At 40.9% G+C, this 27,640-nt stretch overlaps 1 protein-coding gene across 1 annotated transcript in view; it reads left to right on the top strand.

Annotated features, from left to right (window-relative positions):
• The window catches only part of LOC144510644 (putative helicase with zinc finger domain), a 359,659-nt gene that overhangs the window by 24,585 nt on the left and 307,434 nt on the right, over nucleotides 1-27,640 (top strand). The window contains exons 3-12 of the mRNA XM_078240298.1: nucleotides 4,307-4,343; nucleotides 4,513-4,637; nucleotides 4,735-4,791; nucleotides 5,699-5,747; nucleotides 9,745-9,820; nucleotides 15,616-15,814; nucleotides 18,083-18,190; nucleotides 19,246-19,543; nucleotides 20,813-21,080; nucleotides 23,294-23,633. Coding sequence (XP_078096424.1) covers nucleotides 4,307-4,343; nucleotides 4,513-4,637; nucleotides 4,735-4,791; nucleotides 5,699-5,747; nucleotides 9,745-9,820; nucleotides 15,616-15,814; nucleotides 18,083-18,190; nucleotides 19,246-19,543; nucleotides 20,813-21,080; nucleotides 23,294-23,633 — 1,557 coding nt within the window. The remainder of the gene's footprint in view (nucleotides 1-4,306; nucleotides 4,344-4,512; nucleotides 4,638-4,734; nucleotides 4,792-5,698; nucleotides 5,748-9,744; nucleotides 9,821-15,615; nucleotides 15,815-18,082; nucleotides 18,191-19,245; nucleotides 19,544-20,812; nucleotides 21,081-23,293; nucleotides 23,634-27,640) is intronic.

The raw sequence follows: 27,640 nt of genomic DNA, 5'->3' as shown, positions 1-27,640 counted from the left end.
TTGATGGGTTGATGACACTTGGGGAAATAACATTCCCTGTGCTCGTTAAAAAGTGCTGGATTTAATGTAGGATATAATGTTCTTTCTTGTAAAGCTAAATGGATCCAATGTACAATGCTTTCCAAGAGCTAAGAAGGTATTGTATTTATCCACTTTGTGAGTGGAAGACTAAAAATGTTCTGTACACGATGTGAAGGGGTGAGATTGGGAGGCACTTTTCAGGAAAACAATGGCTATCTACAAGTGCACAAAAATGTCTTCACAGTATTGTCTGTCAATGAATATAACTATAATAGATGCACTAAACAAGATTTGCAACCTAGTTAAATATCATTTGTACATACAGTTAGCTTAATTGCAGGGGTAGGGTAAGTGTTTTCCTAAATTTATTGGATTCATGCCAGGCGGCAAGGTTTAAAAAGAAGGAAGGTGATTGAATGTAGAGAAATGTTTGTGATGGATGTATGTTAGTTTGGAGACCGTATTCTGGTCAGGCACTGGAGGTACTTTGCAGGACATACCAGTCAGTGTTGGGATAAGGACATCACTGGCATTTATTGTCCATCTTCAGTTGCCTTGAGAAGGTGATAGTCTATCTTAAAAAGCCGATAGAGGTTTTGTGCAACAAAATGCCATTTTGGGGCAGTTAGGAATCAATCACATTGGTGTGGGAGTTAGTCAGATATAGGTCTGACTGGGTGCTTGGTTTCCATCCATAAAGTACATTAGTGAACCATTAGGGCTTTTATGGCAATCTGACAGTACTCTGTGGTCACTTTTACTGATATCAACATTGTATTTCAACTTTAATTTTGTCAAGCTGCCCTGGTAGGAATTGAGCTCACTTTCTCCAAATTATTGCTTTAGGTTACTAGATTACTAGCCCAGTAACATAACTGCTGAAGTGAAACAGTTACTCTGCTTAAAAAAAAACAGATTAAGGAAAAAGCAGGTGGGAAAGGGAGATATTAAAAAAACAAGAAAATATGGTTTGATACAGGGCTGATTTAGAATAAGAATGAAAAAGATACAAATTATTCATGGCAGGTTTTTATATGGCTAACTTGATTTTTGCTCAGCTTGTAGAAATTAGTCTAAGATTTTGACAGAAGATGAACTTTCAGTTGGCTTTGAAGGTATTAGTTGCAGGTACACTTGCAACTAACATAGTAAGTCACACAGCTGTAGTTTTCATTATTAATGGAAATATTGATTGTGGTAACAATTGGCCAAGGTAACAGAAGTTAAAATAGAATTTTAAAAATCTATGAAGAATGCCATCAGGAATTAATTCCCGGTTTTGCCTGTGGCTGGGTGAAGATAGTCCAGATGTTCTTTTGAATGAGAGAGAGAGAGAGGCAAACATATGGAGGGCTTGGTGACTCAATTTAATGTGATTAGGCTTCTAACATGGTTGAAAAAGAGATGTTTTAAAAACTGGTCCATTTAGTTCGGGATGTGGTAACAACTTTTAAATAAATGCACTTTTTCTATATTGTTCCATTCCATTGGTGCTGATTGAATGCTATAAATGTCATAAATGTACTTCGGTATTTCTCAACTTAATGTTAGATTTACCTTATGAATTACCCTATTTAATAATCATGCTCTATATTAGAATCTATGTTGGTTTTGACTACTTTGCCTATATCTTGAAAAATGGAGAAAAGCACTTTTGGAGCCAGACTATTGTGGCCTAAAATTATTTCTTCAGTTTAGTCGTGTCAAGTCAATTTACAAAAGCAAACGTGCAAGATGTATATACACACACAACATTAATACATCTAAAATGTCTGGAAACATTTCACAGAGAGCACCTTCGCATTTTTTCAGCTTTAGACTTCATCCTTGTATATTGTATATACTGTACCAGCAATGCCTTTTAGTTCAATCAAGAATTTCTTTCATAAATAGTACAATGTGAGCTTTTGTTACAAAGTTGCTTCATCTTGACATGCTTTCACAGAGAGCTGATGAACACTGATGCCCTTTTAAAATTTGCATGCAGGTTGTGGTTGATGGCAAAGCCACAATTTTATTGCCTGTCTTTAGTGGCTCTGTGGAGGTGGTGATGGGTCTTTTCCTTGAACTGCTACAGTCTTTGTGCTTGTGGAATTCCCATTGTGTTCAGTAAGAACTTGAATGTTTTTGATCCAGTGTTCATGAAGAAAGCATAGCCTGTGTATAAGTCACGATGGTGGAGAACTTGAAGGTACTGGTGTTTCAATGCGCTTTTCTCTCCAATAGTAGGGATTACAGGGCTGGAAGGTGCTGTTGATTCAAGCTTTGTGTACAAGCAGTATATATGACCTACAGGACATAGTCACAACTTGCAGTGTACTAGTGATGGGTGGGGTGCTATATTTAGAGATATCAAACAGGTGCACTGTTCTGAATTGTTAAAAGCATCTTGAATACAGTGGCAGTTGCATCCAAACAGATGAGAAAGTATTTCAGCACACTGTCAACTTGACCCTTGTCGATGGCAGCAGGCCAGGAGATGCGCTGTTTATCTGAGTACCCAGCCTCAGCCTGGCTCTTTCAATCATGCTGGTCCAGTTAAGCATCTGGTCAAGACGTTGATGGTGGGTCACTTGCAATGGTCGTGCCATTAACAGAAAATGTCTTTCTTGATAGAAATGATTATTTCCTGACACTTGGATAGTGTGAATACATTCTGTAACTTGTCAGCTGAATGCTATCCCGGTTCAGCTATAGACTTGCATTGGTTCTTTCATTATTAGAAGAGTTGGGAATGGAACTGAGAATTAGGAAATGGTCGACAAACAAATCATATTGGAGGGAAGGTCATTGATGAAGTAGCTGTAGATGGCTGAGCCAAAGAAGCTGTCCTGAGGCTGCAATGATTAGCCTCTATCAACCACAACTGTCTTCCTTTGATTCCAGCCAGAAGAGGATGGTGCCTTTCGACTGTTATTGATCTGTTTTGCTCAATGGTGCCATATTTGGTCAAATGCTACCTTAATGACAGTTGCTGTCATACTTTCTCTGATTGGCTCACCTTAATATCTGGATGATAGTGCTGATGAGTTCTGAAGCTTTTGAAGATGAGATTACACATTGAATGTCTCAGTACTAATGCTGTTCCCCTATATAACAATACACATTCTTATAAGATTTACACAAGGCTGAAATACAATATTATGAAGACTAACCACTGGAGACAGTTGAAGCATCTTTGTGCTCTGCAATTGATTTGCACTGTGTCTCGTCAATGTTTTAGGTCACCTGTTGTCATCAAACTGATCCTTTTTCCGAATTAACTCTGATCAAATAGAATCTGCCTATGTTATTTAAATTTCATTTTAAATTTAGGGAAGGGACAGCCTCTATTTGAAATTTATGTTTCTGTTACAATCTTTCATGTGTTTGGGTGTCTTCCATGAAATAACAAGTAAAGTTTTATTGGATCATAGAAATTACAACTTAGGAAGTCAATCAGTCATTATGCTAATACTAGCTCATCAAGTCCCCTATAAAATATGCTCCCTTGGCAGTAATTTCATATATTTTGACCACTGCCTCAGACTGCACCATATCATTTGCCCCCTTGTGCAATATTGCTCACCTCTTCCCATTTTAGTGCCTATTCCACCGAAACCCCTAATTTTCCTCTGTTGTCTTCAGATTTGATCATCAAACACTCTCCATCCTCTTGAACCCTCACTTGTTCAGATCTCTGCTACAGATAATATATTCCTCTTACCCTTCCTTGCTGCTGTACATGAGCTTCCTGTCCTGCAAAATATTGAATGTAAAGTCCTTGTTTACATCTTGAAATCTTTTTGTAGTCGTATTACAACCTCATTCACCCAACAGGAGTGAGTTCTTCTTATGATGCTTCTTGCACATCCTATTGCTGGCATATATTTTAGCTGCCTGGACCTTCCCTTCTTCGCATGTGGGAAGAGGAAGTTAATTTGACAGTGAAAATAGCTTGCATACATTTAAAATAAGCATTGACAAATACATTTTTTATTTTTAAATGTATATTTGCTGCCGTTCATCTGTAGTTCATTGGCAGGGCTTGAAGTACATGGTTGCAGATCTAGGCGTGCCTTCGGTCTTTATAGGGGTGCAGATGAGAGATGAATACATTGAATAATGCATAATATATGTCAGGTGAATACCAACCAATCTAAATTTTTACACTTTTTAAATTGTATGTTATGTGATAGATTTTGCTAAGAAAAATGGAAAGAGTATTAAATATTAGTTATTCTAAGTATTTTGGCACCTGATTGAATGAATGAATAAATGTAAACACTTCTGTATTTCTCTACAGAAGAATTACAAAGAGGCCGAAGAAGATTGTAAAAGTGGTAAGTTGTATAAAACGGCTTATATCAATTATATGTTGTATCCAGTTGAGGTTTCTTAGGAATTGCTCTTTAAAAGTTTTAATATTGAAAAAACATCATATATATGCTTAGTATGGCTTTTGATGATCAATGTACTTGTCACATGTTAATTAACTGTTCTGTTCCCAAGTTTTATGCTTCCATGAAATTCTGGGGGAAAACCTCTTAAGAGATGTGTTGGCATCACTGGTTCTAGAGGGAAAACTGAAGGATGTTTATGATGCTTTGTGCGATTGTAAGACTGAAGACTGTATGGTAGGTCAGCATTTTGGCAATTGAAATTGGTTTTTTAATTAATGCGATTTCAGTAGAATTCATAGCGCACAAAGCACATGTCGCTTTATGCTTCCAGAATGGAGCCTCCTTAAGTCATCTGAGACGGCTGCTGCACTTGCTGACGGAGTCGCAGGTGAGAGCTTAATAAGCTATAATTAAATAACTTGTTTGCAGGGAAACATAATTTTGCAGGAGCAGATAACTGCTTTGTGCATTTTGGGAAGGTGGGAGTTTGGGTATACTGCATTAGTTCATTTGATCCAGAATAGCTGATGTGTTAGGGTTAAGTTCCTCCTACTATCACCAGCAATATGCCTTATCACCAATCTCTGGGAATCACACAGATATGACAGTGTGATATGTTTGTTTGTTTAATCAACAAACTGGATGAGAATGCTGAATTAGCTGATTCTATTTTGCACATGGATTCATGTCTACTGGGAAACTACCCTCTTGATTAGGACCCATACAAATGGTAAAGACCAATGATGATCTAGGCTAGATCAATTTAAGGCACAAAAGATGAGAATTTGAACACCATGGTTGTAGTGTCATTATTAGTAGTTTTATAAATCCTGTCTATTGCTTTATTATCAAAGATTCCTTTTGACTGAGCCCCTAAAAATGATTACCCTTATCTATTCCTTACATGTATAACAAATGGAAGTATTCTGGCTGTTGTTGCAAAAGAGAAGTCTGCTGTCTCCTCATAATTAATGTACACCTTAAAATGTTTGAAGCTTTAGTGTGCATGCAGTTAACTGTGAATGATCTAGACTTTCTCAAAACAGTATAAAAAGAAATTGTAAACTGCATTTCTAGTTCTGGATAGAACCCAGGTACATTATCTTTCTTGTTAAAATGGGTCAAAACAGTTCAGAGGGAGAGACTCATGTATATGTGACTCATGTATAGTGGTTTGCACAATTCTCTTGTTAAATGTGTTGCAGAGACGTAATTACATTTGTAAAAAGTGATGCAGAAGATTAACAGAAACCTAAATATTTTAATTATTTATGTGAATTTTCTTTTTGTTTAAGCAGGCTGCAACTAATGGTGCTCTCTTTTCATCAGAGCATGATGCCAAAGGTGTGTGCTGACATTGTAAAGCTAAATACATTCTTGCAATAAATGATACTTTTAAAAAAAAATGTCACAGAACCTTTTTTGGTATGTCTCCCTGATAGGAGAAAGTTGTGCACACTTCACTGAGAATTCATCTCATTGGGTTATTAAGCAGCTTAGCTCGAGGTGGCTTTAGACAGTGGTTAATAAAGCACTATTTTAATATTCATTGTTTTTTGGTACATAGTTATTTTTTTTATAGATTCTACCTATGGTGATGCTTGGACTCTTCAACAGAACTGGAAACTAGCATGCATAAGGACCCCTGTATAGAGCAAAACTTAGTGAGTTATTGGAACATGTTACATATTTTCAGGGATACTAACTTATCAACACTGGAGGTGGCCCTGGGATCTGAGATCAGTGGGGAATGGGTCTCCGATGTAGTGATACTTTGATATGGGTTTTTAAGGTCTGGTTGCGGTAATTGGTGGATTTATTTTTTTGTAGCTTTCGGTATTTTATTTCTAATCAAAAAAGCCAATTCAAATGAAGTCCAATCATGTTCCCCACAAGAGGGACAGACCAGATCCAAGCTGACAAGACAAGACATCTCATCTTGGGCTTGATCAAACAAGATCCAAGCTGACAGGATGAGGCATTGCACCCCTTCCCAAGCTTGATCTAGTGCTTCATCTTGGCCAAAAGGTCGAGATGGCTTTGAAAAATTGCATCAGATAAAGCCTCGGTTTAACCTCATTGGCTACCCTGATCCTTCACTCTACCTTAGCTTAGGCAAACCACAATCAGAGACATCAGCACACCCCAAGTGCAATGGGCTAGCCTTGTCCCCTGCCTGATCATGGTGTCACCCTTGCGTGGGCGAACTACCTGCTTGATCATGGTTTCATCCCTACCAGATTGGTGGTGGTTGTGGTCTAGGAGTACAGGAGATAGGGGTCGGTGGGTAGGGGTGCAGAGGAGACCTAGGACCTGGAGTTTTGAAGAAGGCGATTCCGGTGTCTGGGTGTATTACACTGGTTTGAGATTAAGGAACTCCGAACAGTACAGGATTGAACAATGCAATGCAGTGGTCCTAAGAACGAAGGGATGCTGGAATTGGGGAGGGGCATATTCTGAGGAAGCATTCTTGGACTCCAGCGGGACTGTTTACAAGCTTCTTTATTGAGGAGGAATCGTCAAAAGACTGAGAATGTTCCATTGAATTTCCCCATTGAATTTCTAAAATATATTTCTAATCTGTATGTGCATGCATATTGCTCCACCTCCCATGCACATGGTGCAGCAGGAGCTGTCTTTAATCATATCGTATGCTTCCTCGTTTTTTAGTGAATTCAAGTTTGAAAAAAACAATTTTTGACGTTTGGTCTTTTTATTTAAAAATTGGAGTATGGTGTGGCTTGTTGAGCAGCAAGTCATGTTGTTGTGATATGACATGAGTTTTAAGTTGGTGGTTCATTTGAGAGCAAGGATGAAAGAGGAAGAACAGATTTTCGTTGCTCTTGTGAGGCTTTTGAGAGTTGATTTGAAGAACAGCACTGGGACTTTGCTGCATATTTTACATAGGAGAATAGAGTAGAATGGTACAGCATTCCCACGTTGACTCTTTGAAAGAGCTCTCCATTAAGCCTCATAAGCCCCAAAATGTTTTCTTTATAAGTGTACATCCAATTTCCTTTTGAAAATTGCTGTTGAAATGCAGCCCTGTATCTAAAATCCTCTTTTGAAAGGAAATAAATAATATATTCTTCCCTATATTTTTGATGGCAGGAAGGTGGTGACGCAACTGATCTTAATAACTGAACTAATAAGCTAATCAATGACTTAACTCTTCTGTGAAGGACCAAAAATATGGGAGAGAACAAATTTTGGGAGTGATCTTACCAAAAGAATTCTAAGTGCCGAATGAATTGAAAACAGGATCTGTTTTTTTGGCGAGGCTGCAAATGAAATCTATGGCATTTAGTGCAGAAAATGAAGCCTGATTCCCACCAGTAAGGGGAGGGGGTGGGGCCTAGGCTCACCCCCAAGTCGGCTGCTCACACTAGAGGGCACAGTTGCGCATGCACAGATCTCCGTTCTCCCGCCCTGGCCCAGACGATGATTTCCCCCCTCTCCCAGCCAGGTCAAGGCTCCCCCTGCTGCTCAGGCCAATCGTCGATTGCAAAGTCCGCAGCTTCCCCGCCCGCCCTCCCCCTGCCCCGACCACCCAGGGGGTCCTCAATGGCCTCCACTCCTACCAGCAAGGCTACCATGTCAAGTCCATACGTGATCCTTGCCAGTGAGGACCTCCACTGGTGAGGCCGTTAAGGCAAGTGAGCTCGGACAATTGCATCCCGGGTTCACCAATAATTTTTAAATTAGCATTTAAATTGATTTAAATATTAAAATCAGCACACCGGAAATCTGGAGGCAGGAAACTGGGCGCGAACCCGATTTTTCACCTCTCGCCTCATCCATCGACCGGTGTGACGAGCCTTTGGATCCTCCTCAGCCTGACTGACTAACTGACAGAGAGATATAAAGGTGGTTTATCCACATGGTGCCGTTGGGTTTCAGCCATTTGGAAATATGGGCCGCGATTCTCCCAAAAGTGCTGAATTTGCGGGAAAACTGTTCTAGATCCCAACTGTTTTGTCAGTTCAGCTTCTCACCTGAATCTCCCCACTCTGTGCACTACAGAGGTCTCAATCGTGAATCTCATTAAAAACCCATGGGGGCAGGGCCTACTCGCACCGGAGTCTGACAGTTCTGGAACTCTGCGCATGCGCAATTGTCCCGATCTGTCAGACTCCGCATTTGCTGACCTGCCTGATCACTGGCCAGCCCGGGACCACCACAGCGCTGTCCCTCCAGCCTCCCCTGCCCCGGAGCGCCCCGATGTCCAGACCACCTCTTCCCCACCCCCCCACCGATCCCTCACCTTGGCCCGCCCCAATCGTTGGCCTCCCTCCATCCCAGACCGACCCCAATGCAGAGTGGCAGCGGGACCCCCCCTCCCCCCACCGATTGCCCCCTTGGCACTGCCCGATGCCCAGTGGGCAGTGCCAAGGAGCCCCCCTGGGCATGGGCAGTGCCAGGGGACACAGGCTGGCACTGCCAGAGTGCCTATGCCCAGGGGGCACCACCCTCCTGCCGCCCGATCCCTTGGGGGGCCCCAATTGCCCTCCCTTCACTCTGGCGGGGTCTCCCGCTAGTTCTGCGAAATGTGAGGAGCTAGTCCGAACCCCGCCGGAATGAAGTACTTCTGGCGAGGTGGGAGATTCAATCGGGACAGGTGAGTTCCGATAATTACATTCAAACTACATTTAAAACATATTAAAAACAGATTCAAATTACTTACCTGCCTTCCTGCCGGTTTCCAGCGTGGTCTGACCAGCGACTGTTCGCCGGCTCTGGGAGACGCGCATGCACAAATCCCGGAACAAGGCCGGCGACGTGCATTCCCACCCCGACCCACCAGAAAGGTTGCGGGTCGCGATGGGAGAATCACGGCCATGGCTTCCTCAAGTGATGTGAAGAAAATTAGAATTTTTCTGCCTGCACCTTTCTTTATCCTGGATGCTGACATTCATTAGATACTAGTTGAGATCACTGGACCAGGTCTCAGGGGATGAAAATATCATTGATGGGATGTGGGCATTGCTGTCTAGGACAGCATTTATTTCCCATGCCTAATTGTCCTTGAACTGAGTGGCATGCAGAGGGCATTTAAGAGTCAATCACATTGCTGCGGGTCTGGAGTCACATGTGGACCAGACCAGCTAATGACAACAGATTTCCTTTCCTAAAGGACAGTGGTAAACCAGATGGGTTCACAACAATTAACAATGATTCCATGGTCATCATTAGACTTTCAATTCCAGATTTCTATTGAATTGAAATTTCACCATCTGCCATGGTGGGATTCGTCCAGTGACAATGCCATTACACCACTGCCTCCCCGAGACAGGTTTAGAACTCCTTACACAGAAAAGTAATGTTTCCAATTGTCTTTCAGAAAATGATTGTCGATGGAAGTTCCGTCCGCCCCCCCGAGGTGTTATTGGAATTGACGAGTATTCCTTGTGTTGCCAGTAAGTTTATGAATATTAAAGTGCCTGATGTAACACCCTTGTGATGTTAGTCGTGCTGAGCTGCATTTATAAAAACAGAAAATGCTGGAAGTTCTCAACATCAGGCAGCATTTGTAAGGAGAGAAGGAGTTAACTTTTCAGTCGATGACGTTTCATCAGAATTTGACAAAAGTTAGAGAATTAGCAGGTTTTAAGCAAGTACAGAGGCAGGAGTAGGGGAGGAAAGAACAAAAGTGGAGACCTGTGGTATGTTGGAAGGCAGGAAGGCAAAAGAGATGATGATGCGAGGTGAAAGTGGGATAAATAATCATCTTCTGGTGTTTCATTGTGATGGTCTGTGATATGCTAGATTATTAGTTTGTTGATCAAAATTTCTTACTTGGCGATATTATTACTTCAACTGTACTTTGGAGGACATTTACTAAATGGATGCAAGTCTTGTGTACCTGGTATACTTTGTGGATTCCTCAGCTGCTATCCCCCTTGCCTTCAAATCTGGTATTATTACCTTATTCTCCTTTTTTAAAAAAAAAACCCTGATCCCTCTATGCTTGCAAAGTATCACGACATCTTCAACTTTCCTTTTCTCTCCAAAGTTGCTTCCCAAATTCTTGCCCAGAACTCCATATTTGAAGCTCTCCAATTAGCTTTCCATTTTTGTCACAGTATGACAGCAGCTTTTATCAATTGTTACGATTGTAGCTGCTGTTAATAGTGGACGCGTCAGATCCCAGAGTGAAATCTGGCTTGGTAGATCCTTTTTTTCCCCAGAAACTATGAAGCGTGATGATATTGTGCCTTTAAGAAATGTATTTTAGTCATGCTTCTTGTGCAGGATTTGTTTTAGCAGCTTTATTTTATTATTGGTGTTGCCAGGTCTATAACCGACATCCTCTATTGTTAATCCAGCACGGCAGTATAATTGCTGGAATGTTTGTTTTAATCTGTACTAATGCTGTTCTGTTGTTTTAGTGTTCCCCTGGGATTTTGCAGAGTAGGGCTTGATTAGGATGATTGACAGGGACAGATCATGTAACTGGGTGGATCTAGACTTACACAGAAAAATCAAGTCAGATGCTGGTTGGAGTTGCTAGACAGCAGTGCCTCCCTTCCTCTCTGGAGTTGGAGACTGTCATCTGGCAGGAAATAAGTCTCTTTCTCTGATATTCTGCTGTTTGGAATCTTTAGAGAGAGATCGCTTTCTCTGTCTCTCTTGCTCTAGATTTAGAGACTGGCATCTGTCAGGAGATAAGTCTCTTTCTCTTGAGATTCTGCTGTTTGGGAGTGGATCGTTCTCTGGAGGTTGCTGTATGAGAGTCAGAGGTGTTAAAATTACCGCTATTCCTTTACCCCAGCAATATCTTTACAGATGTAGAGACCACTAACTTGACACAATAGTTTCTTGCTTGCGACTGATGCAGTTGCAAACAATTTTCTTCCAGTGAATTTGCAAGCATTCAATTGATACTTCTCACCCAACTTGTATCTCTCCTCAAGATACTCAAAAACCGCACTCTAAACCCACTGTTTCATAAATTGCAGAGCAAACAAATTAGTTCCCTAAACCCAGTCTTCCAGTAGCACCTCCGCTAAACTGATCATTTTACAGAGTCCTATAACTGATTATTCAGTTGACCACTATCCCTCTCACCTTGTAGCTTTTTATAAGAATTAGGGTCAGGAGTAGGCTATTCAGCCCTTCGAGCTCCACCATTCAATAAGATCTAATATCTGCCTCATTTCCACCTTCCTGCTTGCTCCCCATAACCCTTCATCCCACTACTAATTAAAAACCAATCCATCTCTTCAAATTTGTTTAGTAGTCTGGCGTCCACTGCACTTTGGGGTAGAGATTTCCACAGATTTATGACCCTTTGAGTGAAATAATTCCTCATCATTTTGGTTTTCAATCTGCCACCCCTTAGCCTAAAGTTATGGCTTCTTGTTCTCGAGTATCCAACAAGAGGAAACATCTGCTCTACATCCATCCTGTCATTTCCCTTTAGCATTGTATGTACCTCAATTGGATCTCCTCTCACTCTTCTACACTCCAGCAAGGATAGGCCTAAACTTTCTTCATAAGAGAAGTCCTTCATCCCTGGAATCAATCTGGTGAGCCTTCTCTGAGACGCCTCTAATGCATTTACATCCTTCCTCAAGTAAGGGGATAAAAACTGTGCACAGTACTCCAGATGCAATCTGACCAATACAGCACACCCCTACTTTTATATTCTACTCTATTAGCAACAAATGCCAAAATTCCACCTGCCTTCCTTATTACCTGATGCACCTGCATGCTAACTTTGTGATTCATGCACAAGGTCACTGTCTGCACCAAAACATTTTGAAGTTTCTCTCCATTTAGATAATAAGTTGCCTTTTTATTCTTCCGACCAAAATGGATAACCTCACACTTATCCGCATTAAATTCCATCTGTCAAATTTTGGCCCACTCACTGAACCTATCCATATCCATTTGTAAATTTCTTCTTTCCACACTGCAACCTGCTTTCTCACCAATGTTAGTGTCATCTGCAAATTTGGCTATCGTACATTCTACCCCCCCATCCAAATCATTAAGATAGATTGTAAATTGATGGGGCCTGAGGACTGAACCCTGTGGCACACCACAAGTTACAGCTTGTCAACCCATTTATCCCCTGCTTTCTGTTGGCTAGGCAATCCACTATCCAAGTCAATATATTACACCCAACCCTCTGGAATATTACCTTATGTATTCACTTTTTGTACAGCACCTTATAAAATGCCTAGAATCTGGAAATCTAGATACACTACATCTACATGACTCCCATTACCAATTTTCTTGTTACATCTTTGAAGAACTCTACTAAATTAGCCAAACATGATTCACCATTTATAAAACTATGCTGACTTTGATGGATTGTGTTTTCACTTTCCAAATATCCCATGACTGCTTCCCTATAGATGGATTCAAACAATTTCCCAATGACAGACGTTAAACTAAGTGATTTATAGTTTCCTACTTTCTGCCTTTTCCCCCTTTTTGAACAAGGGTGTTACATTTCCAGTCCACTAGAGCCTTTCCAGAATCCAGAGAATTTGGAATATTAGAACTAATGCCTCCATTATCTCTGCTGCCACTTCCTTTAAGACTCTACGGTGTAGTCCCATCAAGCCTTGGGCACTTGTCTGCTTTTAATCCCAATAGTTTGCTCGGTAATTTTTCCCTAGCGATGGTGATTGTTTTAAGTTCCTCTTTTTCAACAACCTCTGCTTTACTTGTTACCATTGGGATGGTTCTAATATCCTCCAACATGAAAACTGAGGCAAAATATTAATTTAGTGTCTGTGCCATTTCTGTGTTCCCCATTGTTATTCTTGTTCTCCAAGGGGCCAACATTGACTTTAGCTACTCTGTTCCTTTTTATAAACTTATAGGATCTTTTGCTATCTGTTTTTATATTTTGTGCTAGATTTCTTTCATAATTTACATTTGCTCTTTTTATTACTTTTTAATAACCCTTTGTTGGTCCTTAAGGGTTTCCTAATCCTCCAGCCTGCCACTAACCTTTGCAATTTTGTATGCTTTAGTTTTTGCCTTTGTTATCCTTAACCTCCTTGCTTAGCCATGGATACATTTTCCTCTCTTACAATCTTCTTTCCTCTCTGGAATATATTTTAGTGGTGAGGAATTGGATATCTCCTTAATTGTCTGCCCCTGTTCGTCAACTCTCATTCTTTTTAGTCTTTCTGCCCAGACCAGTGGGGCCAAATTTGTACACATATCTATGTTTAATCCCAGAACACGAGTATGGGACTCAAGTTTATTGTCCTCAAACTGAATTTAAAATTCAAGCATGCAATGATCACTCTTCCCGAGAGAATCCTTTACTACAGGATCATTAATTAATCCCATCTCATTACACAATATTAAATCCAAAATAGCTTGCTCCTGAGTTGGTTCAACACATATTCCAATAAACAATCTCTAATACATTCTATGAACTCTAAATCAAGGCTATCTTGCCAATTTGATTGATCCAGCCCATATGCATATTAAAATCACCCATGAATATTGTTGCTCCTTTCTTACAAACCCTCTGTAATTTTTGGTTTATGCTGTGTCCTACTGTGGAACTACTATTAAGGGACCTATAGATTAATTCCACCAAGTACTTTCCCTTGCTATTTCTTGCTTTCCTACTCAGAGTTTAAAATCCCTGCCTTCTCTCTCTGACATGCACTCTGAACCCCATCCCCTCTCAACTGCTGCATTTTCTGTGTCACCTGATCACTGTTGCTAGGCAACAGCCAAACTTTCCACCTTGTGCTCCCTCCCCCACCAGAACCACTGAAATTTCAACCACTCTATCTCTTTAACTTAAGGCTTTGTAAGACCTCATTGAAATGTATGTATACAAACAAAACCAAAATACCTGAAATCTTTTGGTCACAAGTCTATCCAGACTCCCAGGGTTCCTAAACAAAACCTAAATGAAATTGAAACAATTTTTACCTTAACGCACAGATATAAACATAAATTCAATTTAAAATTATAAAACGTTCCTAACACAATGTCACAAATTACATCCCATGTGACTGACAAAGGTAAACTCTCCATCTTAATTTATCTGCAAACTTTGACATGGATGACAACAACATCCATCTCCAACCCCCTCTCCTCCATTATCCAGTTGGGTGGGATGGCCTATTTCCATTTCCATTACATCATTCAACTCGGCCCTCACCTCAGCTCATCTGCTAGACCTTCATCCATGCCTTTGTTGCCTCCAATGAACTGGCCAAAAATCTGTTGCTGGTATATTGAATCATCCCAAGTCTTTTTCAACCACTAGTGCTGTGCTTGTTGACTTACATTGGCTCCTGATGAAACAATATCTTGATTGCCACCATGGTCTCACCACCACCCACCTCCTCTTCCTCCATAGCCTCACTCAGCAGAATAATTCTCCACCGAATCTGCCCTGCTGTAATTCTGATCTCTCGAGCCTCCCCAATTGCACCATTGACAGCTGTGCCTTCAGTTATCAAGACCATAAGCTCTGCAGTTCCCACCTTAAACTCTCCATCTCTCTGCCTTTCTTCCTTTAAAATGCTCCTGAAAGTCAAGCTCTTTGACTAAGCTTTTGAACATCTACCCTAGTATCCCCTGATGTGGCTTAGTGTTGAGTTTTGTTTGATGCTCCTGTGAGATGCTTTGGGTTATTTTACTACCTTAAATGGCTATATAAATGCAAGTTGTCCTGTTCCTACTGTACTGTGCTGTTATCAGTATTTTGTCTTGATCCCATGGATTACACCAGGGTAGCACAAATGTTTGTTCGAACTTAGAGCAATTTCACCAATTTAATGAAGAATGAGTAAAAACACTGCGTCGTGCATACATCTAATTCTCCCTCTACTAGATATTCTTGTGGTTTGCTATCTTTTTTGCCTCCAGTTCTGCATACTTCAGCCCTGCATGGTGCACTGTGGAATATGACAATATTCAGTCCTATTCTTTGGCATAAGTGGCACTGTATGTATTGTTTTAAAACCGTTTGGATTTTAAAATCAATTAAGCCAGTTTGTCCTGTTACACTACATGCAGGTTTTCAGGAACAAGTTGATGTTACGGCTAAGTAGTGTCACGATAGAAGAGCATTCTAACTTACAAAACAATGTACATTTATACAGTGCCTTTAATGCGGAAATATGCCATGGCACTTCAGAGGATACTAGATTATAATGATGCTGAGGGAATGTCTGTTTATTGAGTTGGACTTAATAGTCAATATTCCACTCTGGCACAGATATTTGGAATGTGGAGCATGCCATTTTGAGGATTTCTGTGTGTTTGCTCATTCTGACACTGAGCTGTTGGAATGGAGAGAACGACATGCTTACAGACGACTTCAGTATCAGCAGCAAAGGGAGCAACAGCAGCAAGGTGCCAATTATAGTGAAAGATTGATCGAGAAATGGATTAACAGTCCAAGTCCAGACAGAGTGGTAAGATAAAATGCCTTTGTTTGCTTTGCACCTTTGGTGTCACCTTGTATCATTTTCTGTTGCACACTTCCTCGCATATTAGATTTACCAGGTTGCATGCAATGTTCAGAAATGAATCTGTTTGCAGATACAATTGTCTGTCTCCATTTCAATGGGTACATCAGGGAGCCTGAGACGGAATTCTAGTATATGAACTCTAGGGTTCAAATGGCCTCACGTTGAAAGAAGATTGGAACAGAATTAGTTCTATGTGGAAGACCCTCACCTCAAAGTGGGACAAGGCAGATTCACAATTTTCCACAGCACTGTTGCTGATTGTCCAGGCAGCCTGGGTCATTGGGAATTGGGGGAAGAGAAAGAGACTCATCACCAAGAACTGGGATTCCCCACACATCTGTTAATTTTTATAAGTCAGTGACCTAATGGGTAGCAGGACCTAGCACAACAAGCAGCAAGTAGTTTACCAATACTTTGTGCTTATAAGATGTTTGCATTTAGCCCATTAAACTCCAGCAGTCCCTTAATGCAGACTTTAGTTTGTTCTCTGTATACAAAATTTGAACTTTTCTGATTTTGAATTTTGCTTTTTGTGTTTAAATTTTCCTTGCCTTTTAGGCATCAGGCCACCCAAAATAATTATCTTGACTCAATTAACCTTCATAGTACCAGTGTCAGATTTTGTTTACTACACTATGTTCCTATTTGAGATTGGCGTTGGTTGCTATGTAATTGTTTGATTAGCAGTTTATGGACTGGACTTAATCCTATGTAGCTTTTTTCCACTTCGTGATGAGCAGGGAGTCTGGTCATGATAGTTCAGGCGCGATTTCAACTGGGTGGGACTTGATGGACTAGGAGGTCGCCTTGCTTGTCATATTTGTATGTTCATAAATGGAATTATATTTCTTGACGTAACTTAGCAGGCTTGAACTTTACATCTTTGTGGACTGTAAAACCATTGGTGGGATCTTCTGGGTTGGAAAGTTTGCTTGAGCCCCACAACTGTTCCACATTCAGAATGATGTTTTGATGAACACAAATTTGTACATATCTGGCAAGGTTCTGAAAATGATCTGAACTTAAACCTGGACCTTTGACCTCATTGAAGTGCAATGTTCAAAAGAGGAATGTTTGTCATAAATTCCAGAACATATCTTAATTGAATTAGCAGGAGTGACACTAGGAGAGACAGACAGTAATTGGAGTCAATAGACAGTGGGGAGATTTAAGAAACAATTTGATGCTACAATGGGTAAATTAGGATTACTCTAAAAAGTGGCTTCCTCAACTGCAATTATCTTGTGAATGTTATACTATTTTGGCTCATTACAATTCTATACAATGAGAATAAATAGGAAGTAGCTGATTAAACAAACTTGATTCCTCCAATGTTTGGATTTGATATTTCCCTTCATAATCAGTGGACAAAATGTCTAATCTAGATTCTTTCCACTGAGTGGTGCTATGATGAATTTTAAATGACCTACAAGGAACTGTTCCACTATACCATGATTGTCACCATTTGAAACTATCCAAGTGATCAGGCAAAAATGAAAAGGAACAGATAAATTTAATAAACCTTAAAATAAGCTGAGAGGCAGATCAAGGAAGAAAATAGGAGATGGAAGATGAATATTCAAGGTTTAGTAATTTGTTTTAGAATTAGCTTGTTCGTTTAATATTTTTTAGGAAAAATGTTTTTCCTTCTACATCAGCAACCCAGGATTTTCATTTGTGTTCCTCATACTTCCACCACACTTTCTCCCACATATCCATTTCTCAGCTTTGGTGATATTCAAAATACTTAGCTGGTGCTGTCCAAACACTGATCAGATAGAATTAATGTATACTTCAGAATAGTACCCAATGTCAAGGAATTATTTCCTTTACACAATGTGTACAGTACTGTACATCTGCTGGCATTGCCACATTTAAATACATTGTGTGCAGAAATTCCTTGCTGATATTGCCATATCTCTGGTACACCAATTCCCAAAAGACTATTTCAGCTAACTGAAGGAAAACATTTTTTAAAAAAGCAACACAAATCATGTGCTACTCAGCAAGTAAATGCCATGAGTGGTGGAAAGAAATCTGGATTTCATGGAGAGATTGTCCAGGTTCTGGCTACTGTAGTTTAAAAATCTGTGATGTAGATGGATGTGAATTGTGGCCTCTTTGCATTCAAAAATCAACTTGAGGCTCAACGTAACTTTTGCGGCCATTTACTATATTGTGTACTTATTTAATTGTGATTTTCTTCACCAGGTGAGTGGGGCTATTGAAGGTGTGAGAGTAGAATGCAGTCAGGAGATGAATCAGGTCTCTGACGACCGACAATATGACTTTTCGTGGACATTTGTTTTTACTTGTGATGTAAGTTCCAAAAGAAATTAGTTTTTTAGCTCATTTGCATACTCACAATATTGCTACATATTTGATAAAATCCAGGTGTATGAATGAAAACTGATTCATAAATGAAAGATTTTGATCATTTCCAGTAGTTGAGGGCTATTGGTGGCCTTTGCATCCCCGAACTTGAGAGAGAAAATAATCAATATGATTCTGCTTTTAGCCTATCTTCATATTTCCAAAAATGAACTGTTCCCACGAACAGGGTGGAATATGAGTTTGTTGTTGCTCCTTGTTCTACCACCGAGGACGATGACTGCCATTACCCCATATCAAGAAACAAGCGCCCCTGATCATGACCTGTCACTTGCACAATTTTCTCCCCTCTGTTCCTGAAAGAACATATTCCCTGATGACCTACTGTTCCACAGGCAACAGAGGCCTGTTGAAAGTACATGAGTGGACATCAAGTGAGGACAGGATCAGGCTGGATTGTTCTCTTCATAGTTGAGCAACCTGAGCTTGCTGTCTGGATTGGCTATTGGAATGAGATATGAAAAGAGTGTGGACCCCATTTTGATGCCCGATTTATTTTGTCTTTTTTATATCTATATTTACATTTATATCATTTATAATTGAATAACAAACATTACACAAAGCAAAAAAGTAAAATTAGTTGCAGGTCTCTGTAATCAAACTGAGGAGTTGAGGTGCAAAATTGAAGCCTAACAGTGCCACCACTGATGGGAAGATATAATTACAGTTTACAAAGGTAATTCCCATTATAAAGGTGGACCAAGAGTTTCTACTCAAAATAACTGGTAACAGGAAGTAAATTTTTGTATGATAGTGTGTGCAGGCATTAATTTTTTTTAAAATATGACAAATACATTTTATCAACTTCAGTCATTTTCCATGCCATCTGTATCCTTAAAGCACGAGAACTAGACAAAATAGTTTTGAGTATGAGTCTGTTTTTCAAGAATAGCTTTGATGTTGAAGCTTTCATGGAGATTATGATCACTCTCTTTATTCTGTGCAAAGTTATTGAAATTCAGTCCTTTTTCATTTTCCAACAGCCTCCGCGGTTACTCCATCATGTTGCATTTCTGACTAATGCCTTCACACCGTGCTTCCACATTGTTTCCATTGCTGCTGGTGACTCTCACAGTCTTCATCCATATTCCATATTATCCAAATGTCAAGAATGGAGTCGAAGCTCAAGCGGCCAGAACAGGATTGAGGAGCATGTTTACCAAATTACAGTCAAATTTTCTTCTGGAGTCTTCGGAAATTTTCAGCAAACCATATTTTTTGATTTTGGATCAGAGCCAGTGCTGATGCAGACAGTTACTGTGTCTGCACTGTCAGATAAAGGTATTTGGTTTCTTTTCTTTTCACAGTTTTTGTATGTGTTAAACTAAGATGAAGGCCATGGCTCTTACTGTTAGATGCAATCAAGATTGAACAAGATAATTTGGTAAGCAGTGATGCAAATCTTGTTCTTTAAAAGTCTGCTAGTTGGAAAAGAAAGAGAAAATAAAGGGGTTAAGACTTGCACAGTTATGAGGCTCTATGAATGAATGAGTCTGAGTAATGGTGGGATTGGCCTTCATTTCAACATAGAAATTGAAATAGAAGTTCTGTAAAATTAAGTATTGAAGTGGCACCCAGGTTTAGAGTTGTAAAGGAGTGGTCCAATGTTGCAGTGTGAGCTTCAACATGCTGTGCCAATGAATCTCAGATGTTGGCTTGTGTCAGTAATGCATTACATAGAGCATTTGCTCCAGAACCATGTCAATACAACAATTAAGATATTGCCTTTACTGCAGAACACATGCTAGCTTTTTAGAAAAGGGAGGGAGAAGTGGGCAATGACCAATGGTGCAATATTTAGGAAAGTTGACTAAAAGCTTGGTCGAAGGGAGAGGAATTAAAAAGAATTTATAAGATGGTGAGATAAGTGCAGGATTTTTTTAGAAGGAGGATTTTCAGATAGAGGGAAGATAACTAAAGGGCCTGTCACCAGTGACTGATGGAGCAAGACAGATTGATTGACTACCTCATTCTTTCTTTTTTAGGTTTTTCCTGGTTTTACTTGCAAAACTGCAGATGATGATTTCATAGCTACTGAATGAGGGAAAAATGTACTGTATTATGAAGTGTAAGATGGTTTCAAAGTTGTAATGTCACTGGACTAGTAATCCAGAGGCCAAGGCGAATGCTCTGGGGACATAGGTTCAAATGAAATCATGGCAGCTGGTGCAATTTAAACTTAATTAATCTAGAATATAAAGGTAGTCTCAGTAATGATGACCATGACAACTACAATTGATTGTCAAAAAACCCTTCTCATTCACTAATGCCCTTTAGGGAAGGCAATTTTCCATTCTTACCCAGTCTGGCCTACATGTTACTCCAGACCCACAGCAATGTGCTTGATTCTTAACTGCCTTCTGAAATAGCCTAGCAAGTCAATCAGTTCAAGGGTAATTAGGGTAGGCAACAAATGCTGGCCTTGCTAGTGATGCCCACATCCCAGGAAGGAATGTTTTAAAATGGCATTGCATATCTGTTCCTTAGCTGGATAGAAGGTTAAGAAGTGAAACTATCTGATTTACTTTTAATAATTTTATTTTTTAACAGGTACGGAAGCATTGCTACAGCATCAGCAGCAATCCCTTACGACATCACAGCGCTGGGATTCAACGTGTAAGCAGGTGGTTGATTTTCGACCTCAAGAGCAGTCTGACCTTGATCTGACACTGTTGGTGACCTATCAAATTCCTGCTGCTGCTGACCAATTGTTCACCCGGTCAGTTCTGGACAAAGCCTTGAACAGACACAATTATCATTCTCGCTTCCATGATCTTCTCTACATTGAGGAAAATGCACAAAATAAAGATATAAGCAAGTAAGGGCTTTTCACATTTGCAATTTCGGGGAAAGCTGGAGACTTGGCAACTGCTGAGACTGAGAATGTACCAACTCGTGTGTCATATACAATCTAATCCTTCAACCAAGGATGGCTGGATTCGAGGTGACCAGAAAGATGCCATCCTTTAATCGCACTATTTTATTTTTCACCCCACCATCACGTCCCCCACCCTGCCCAATTTTCTTTTGCCAATTTTCACAGTGCCTCAACCACATGCTGACAACATTGCGAGACAAATTATAAATTTATTTTCACACTTTCTAAAACAATAAGATATCAAATCACTTTGTTTGATCAAAATAATTGCTTCACTTCAAATTAGTGGGTCGACTCAACAGAAGAACACATTATCAGACGTATGGATTTATTTTCGTAAGCCAAGGCAAAATTGGTGCAGAATTCTTAATTTCGGTTATTTTTTTCCCCTCTTGACAATGACACAGTGCCTCAACCACATGCTGACAACTTTGGTGTGAGCCTCAGTGTATTGGTTGGCTATTTGACCATGCAGAGCTGTTCACACATGAACACAGGCATTAGATATAACTGGGTGGCAATATTGGCTGCTTACTTTTCATCTCCCTGGCCCCAGATGTGAATGTTGATTGCAGTGACTCAACCCAAGCACTGACCACACTGATTTCTGCCACATTTGTGCGGACCCAGAAACCTATTAACTGATCGGTTCAGATACACACAGAGTATACCGACTGAGTCAGCATCCAGCCAAGTTTTCCCCCATAGTTAAATTTAAAAGTAGAACAAAATGTGCCAAGAATGCATAGATTTTGAGTGCAATTTTGAAAATTGTTAGGGATCCATTTGTTTTATTTTAAGAGGAAAGGAGCTAGGGGAAATTCCACTTTTCTTTGTAGGGGGCATGAGAAAATGAAGTCTTAGGCCAGGGTTGATGGTTAACTTGTGATTTAGGCTGTGTTATGATCTCAATTTGGAAAAAAAAGACAAAATCTGAAATCCCAGTTATTTACTGGAAGAATGAAGCCACGATATTCCACGATTTAAAATAAGCATTTTTATTAAACAAGAATCAAAACAGAGCAAACACTAAATACTTTCTTAGCTAACCACCTAAACTCTAACACACAGAATCAACATTAGTTTAATGTGAGTTAACAGGTGAATTGGGACCAATTATAAACTATAAATGACACATTGAATGGCAGATACAACTAAGACAGATATTATGAATGGGTTCAGCAGTCCCTTCAGCATATGGATCATCAAAATCAGTCACAAAGTCCTTTGAAACTCTGTCTCCCTTATGAAGAATTTCAGCTCCTCTCTGTGATGCGGGCCTGATGCCGAGCTGACAACAACGCACAGCCAACTTGTTTTCCATGGGTAGGGTTTTCACCAAAAGTGGAACACATCTGCAGAACTTGCTCAAGTCTGATGTCATTTATAGTTATCTTCAAGTAAGAAAAACAGCTGCAGCAACTATTTCTTTGCATATTCTCAGCTTCTGAATTTACCTCCGTCATCTTCGACCTGCTTATACTGCACCCGCTGAGCTCATCAACTTCCACTACTGAGCTTGAATCGATCTGTGTCATTTTATATCTTTCAATTGGTTCTAGTCTCCTTTGAAGTTTTGGTTTCCAATTCCAGTTTCAGTTTTCATTTCTTTAGAGACTGGGAGGGTCATTTCCTTTCCCTATTTCCATTTCCGTCTCCTTTTTCTGTTTCCCTTTTTAGTTTCTGCTTTCAGTGAAGGTCTGTCTCAATAAATACAAACTTTGAAAACATAGATTCCATCACAACTGGAAAGTGCACATGTACAGCTCTCTGAGGTGAGGATAAGGTTTGCCTATGCCCTCTTCATCAAATAGCTGAACACAATTACACGTATTGATGAAAATTGAGCAAGTTATTGGAAAGTATGCATGGAACTTCGCAAGAATAAGGATCCTGAACAGTGAAGGAAAAATTTAAATAAGGACCCATTTTTCTTAATCTCAAGTGGCTATGAACCATTTGAGTTTTGCTGCTGTTTTCTGTAACGTTTTTGCAATCTTAAAATTAGATTCCTACTTTGTGCATGAGATGCCTCTGTTATTTTGTAGGTCCTCTTGGAGGGAACAAGATGGGAGAAATATTATGTAGGCAATTAAAAAAAAAATGCTATTATTTGATTAGTTTAAAGTTTTTTTTTTCTCTTTTTGTACTAGGTTTAATGTCAAAGCAAATTTGCACATAACGACATCCTATGCGGTTCCTGGCAATCATGGTGCTGCTCGGCATGTTCAGAATGGTCAACTGTTTGCTTGTGTTTTGTTGAGTGATACCGTGATAACCAAAGACTCTGCTGCTGGGAGACTGGTGATGGAAAAAGTCACCAGTGTTCTGCTGATACCCCTCAGCAAAAAAAAGGGTCTTGGATCGAATCAGGGGAATAAGGAAAAAGTGTATGAAGCACTGGTGGAAGATAGGTCCAGGGAGTGTATGTTGCTGAGGCTCTCCAAAGAGTGCTGTGAAGATCTGAAACTTCGACCGGAGAGAGACATAGAGGCAAGTTTGTGTGAAATCTGTATGCTGAAAGCTTTGAGATGTTGCCTTTTAACAGAAACTTCTTCCCACCTCCTTCGGTTATTGCTTAGAAGCCGGAAACAAAACTTGGATTGAGGAATTCAATCTGTAAATTAGGAAACCCAAAGGCCGGAATTTTACCGTCCCTCCCGCTCCGGGAATCGGAGCGGACGAGAGGCGGACCATGGAAAGGTCTGTTGACCTCGGGTGGGATTTTACGGTTTTGGGATGAGCGAGGCTGTAAAATCCCAAGATCTCTGAAAGAGTGCCTGCCTCCCCCTCAACCCATTTAGCAGAATACAACAGCAAATGTAAAGTTAATACCACAGCAGGGTTTTCACAAAAACTTCGCTTCAGCATTCTGTAAAATTAATCACTTCTAATTTATATTTCATGTTTTGAAAAATATCTTGTGTTGCAATTAGTGACAAGGGGTAGTTGACAGCCCGATTGGACACTTTCATCTTTGAATTATTAATCTGAGTTTGGGAGCTGAACAGCTTTCACTCAGGATGTGATCAGACCACCATTTCCATTGCTGAAGAATTTAACAGATATCCTCTGATTTATATTCGAGTGACTTGATATTCTGTTTAATTTCTGCTCTATGATGATTAGCTAAATAAAGTGCTAAGTCAGGTAGATTTCCTTCAATTTTACCCTTTGTTGCATTGGTCATACAGTAAGCACATCACTTTTTATGAACTAAACACATTGTGAAGAAATTTGTGTGTGAAGCACTTTGCATATGCTGAAATTGAATTCTGTGCCCTGCTGGTCACCTACTTTGCGATTTTAACGTCCCAGCACTGGGTTTAAATTTGCAAGATATTGGTATGTGATTGTATAATATTGATGGAAGGGCAGTAAAGTTGTAAAGTCATAACGGCACATAAGGAGTCCATTCAACCTATCAAGTCCATGCTGGCATCAAGTTCCGGGCCGTTACCACTCATTGTGTAAAAAAATGTTCTTCCTCATATACCCTCTTAACTTTCATATCTCGCCCAAAAGCTGAAATCTGTGTCTCCTGGCCCTTGTACGATCAGCCAAGGTAGAAATTAAAGTGCCCAACTTAATCAAAATTAGAAATGAACTGAAGGAACCTAGTCATAAGCAGATGCCCAGCACAATCTGATCTTTAAGCTTTATTCTTGAATGTTTTGTAGATGAGTTCTGTTGTTGTCTTTACCTCTTAAAATGTATACTTGACTTGTGATGTTCCATAATGTTGGTGCGATTAAAATAATTTGGGGGAAAAAGGATGATTGTTTTTACAGGTGCTTTGCTGTGGATTTTTAAATTTTTAAGAAATTTTTTATTCTTCATTCGTGGGACATGGGCGTCGCTGGCTGGCCAGCATTTATTGCCCATCCCTAGTTTCCTTGAGAAAGTGGTGGTGAGCTGCCGCCTTGAATCGCTGCAGTCCATGTTCTGTGGGTTGACCCACAATGCCATTAGGGAGGGAATTCCAGGATTTTGACTCGGCGACTGCGAAGGAACAGCGATATATTTCAAGTCAGGATGGTGAGTGGCTTGGAGGGGGACTTGCAGGTGGTGGTGTTCTCATTTATCTGCTGCCCTTGTCCTTCTAGATGGAAGTGATCGTGGTTTGGAAGATGCTGTCTAAGGATCTTTGGTGAATTGCTGCAGTGCATCTTGTAGATAGTACACACTGCTGCTACGGAGCGTCGGTGGTGGAGAGATTGAATGTTTGTAGATGTGGTGACAGTCGAGTGGGCCGCTTTGCCCTGGATGGTGTCCAGCTCCTTGAATGTTGTTGGAACTGCACTCATCCAGGCAAGCGGGGAGTATTCCATCACACTCCTGACTTATGCCTTTAGATGGTGGAGAGGCTCTGGGGAGTCAGGAGGTGAGTTACTCGCTGCAGTATTCCAAGCCTCTGACCTGCTCTTGTAGCCACTGTGTTAATGTGGTGAGTCCAGCTGAGTTTCTGGTCAAGGGTAACCCCAAGGATGTTGACAGTGGGGGATTCAGTGATGGTAACACCATTGAATGTCAAGGGGCGGTGGTTAGAGTGTCTCTTATTGGTGATGGTCATTGCCTGGCATTTGTGTGGTGCGAATGTTACTTGCCACTTGTCAGCCCAAGCATGGATATTGTCCAGATCTTGTTGCATTTGAAGATGGACTGCTTCAGTATCTGAGGAATCACGAATGGTGCTAAACATTGTGCAATCATCGGCGAACATCCTCACTTCTGACCTTATGATGGAGGGAAGGTCATTGATGAAGCAGCTAAAGATTGTTGGGCCTAGGACACTACCCTGAGGACTCCTGCAGAGATGTCCTGGAGCTGAGATGACTGACCCTTCTACAACCACAACCATCTTCCTATGTACCAGGTATGACTCCAACCAGTGGAGAGTTTGCCCCCGATACCCATTGATTCCAGTTTTGCTAGGGCTCCTTGATGCCACACTCGATCGAATGCGGCCTTGATGTCAAGGGTTGTCACTCTCACCTCATCTCTGGAATTTGAACCAAGGCTGTAATGAGGTCAGGAGCTGAGTGACCATGGCGAAACCCAAACTGGGCGTCACTGAGCAGGTTATTGCTGAGCAGGTGCTGCTTGATTGCACTGTTGATGACCCCTTCCATCACTTTACTGATGATTGAGAGTAGACTGATGATCGGGCGGTAATTGGCCGGGTTGGATTTGTCCTGCTTTTTGTGTACAGGACGTACCTGGGCAATTTTCCACGTTGTTGGGTAGATGCCAGTGTTGTAACTGTACTGGAAGTGCTTGGTTAGGAGAGTGGCAAGCTCTGGAGCACAAGTCTTCAGTACTATTGCTGGAATGTTATCAGGACCCATTGCCTTTGCAGTATCCAGTGCCTCCAACTATTTCTTGAGTGAATCGAATTGGCTGGAGACTGACATCTGAGATGCTCGGGACCCACTGGAGAAGGCTGCGATGGATCATCCGCTCAGCACTTCTGCTTAAATTGCTGTGAATACTTCAGCCTTATCTTTTGCATGATGTGCTGGTTGGGCTCCTCCATCATTGAGGATGGGGATATTTGTGGAATCTCCACTTTCAGTGAGTTGTTTAATTGTCCACCACCATTCTCGACTGGATGTGGAAGGGCTGCAGAGCTTAGATCTGATCCGTTGGTTGTGGGATCGCTTAGCTCTGTCTACCACTTGCTGCTTTTGCCATTTGGCATGCAAGTAATCCTGTTTGGTAGCTTCACCAGTTTGACACCTCATTTTTCTTTTAGGTCTGCCTGGTGCTGCTCTTGGCATGCCCTCCTGCACTCTCCATTGGGCTAGGGTTGATCCCTTGGCTTGATGGTAATGGTTGAGTGGGGGATATGCCGGACCATGAGGTTGCAGCTTGTGCTGGAGTACAATTCCACTGTTGTTGATGGCCCACAGCGCCTCATGGATGCCCAGTCTAGAGTTGCTCGATCTGTTCGAAGTCTGTCCCATTTAGCACGGTGATAGTGCCACACAACACGATGGAGGTTATTCTCAATGTGAAGGCGGGACTTCATCTCCACAAGGACTGTACGTGGTCACTCTTACCTATACTGTCATGGACAGATGCATCTGCAGCCGGCAGATTGGTAAGAGTGAGATCAAGTATGTTATTTCCTCTTGATGGTTCCTTCACCACCTGCTGCAGACCCAGTCTAGCAATTATATTCTTTAGGACCCGACCAGCTCGATCAGTAGTGCTGCTGCCGAGCCACTCTTGGTGCTGGACATTGAAATCCCCCATTCACAGTACGTTTTGCGCCCTTGCCACTTTCAGTGATCCCTCCAAGTGTTGTTCAACATGGAGGAATACTGATTCATCAGCTGAAGAGGGATGGTACGTGGTAACCAGTAAGAGGTTTCCTTGCCCATGTTTAAGCCATGAGACTTCATGGGGTCCGAAGTCAATGTTAAGGACTCCCAGGGCAACTCCCTCCCGACTGTATATCACTGTGCCACCACCTCTGCTGGGTCTGTCCTGCCGGT

Source organism: Mustelus asterias, chromosome 23 (genome assembly GCF_964213995.1).
Source record: "Mustelus asterias chromosome 23, sMusAst1.hap1.1, whole genome shotgun sequence".
Classification (NCBI taxonomy): Eukaryota; Metazoa; Chordata; class Chondrichthyes; order Carcharhiniformes; family Triakidae; genus Mustelus; species Mustelus asterias.
This window is presented reverse-complemented; position numbering and strand designations above follow the sequence as displayed.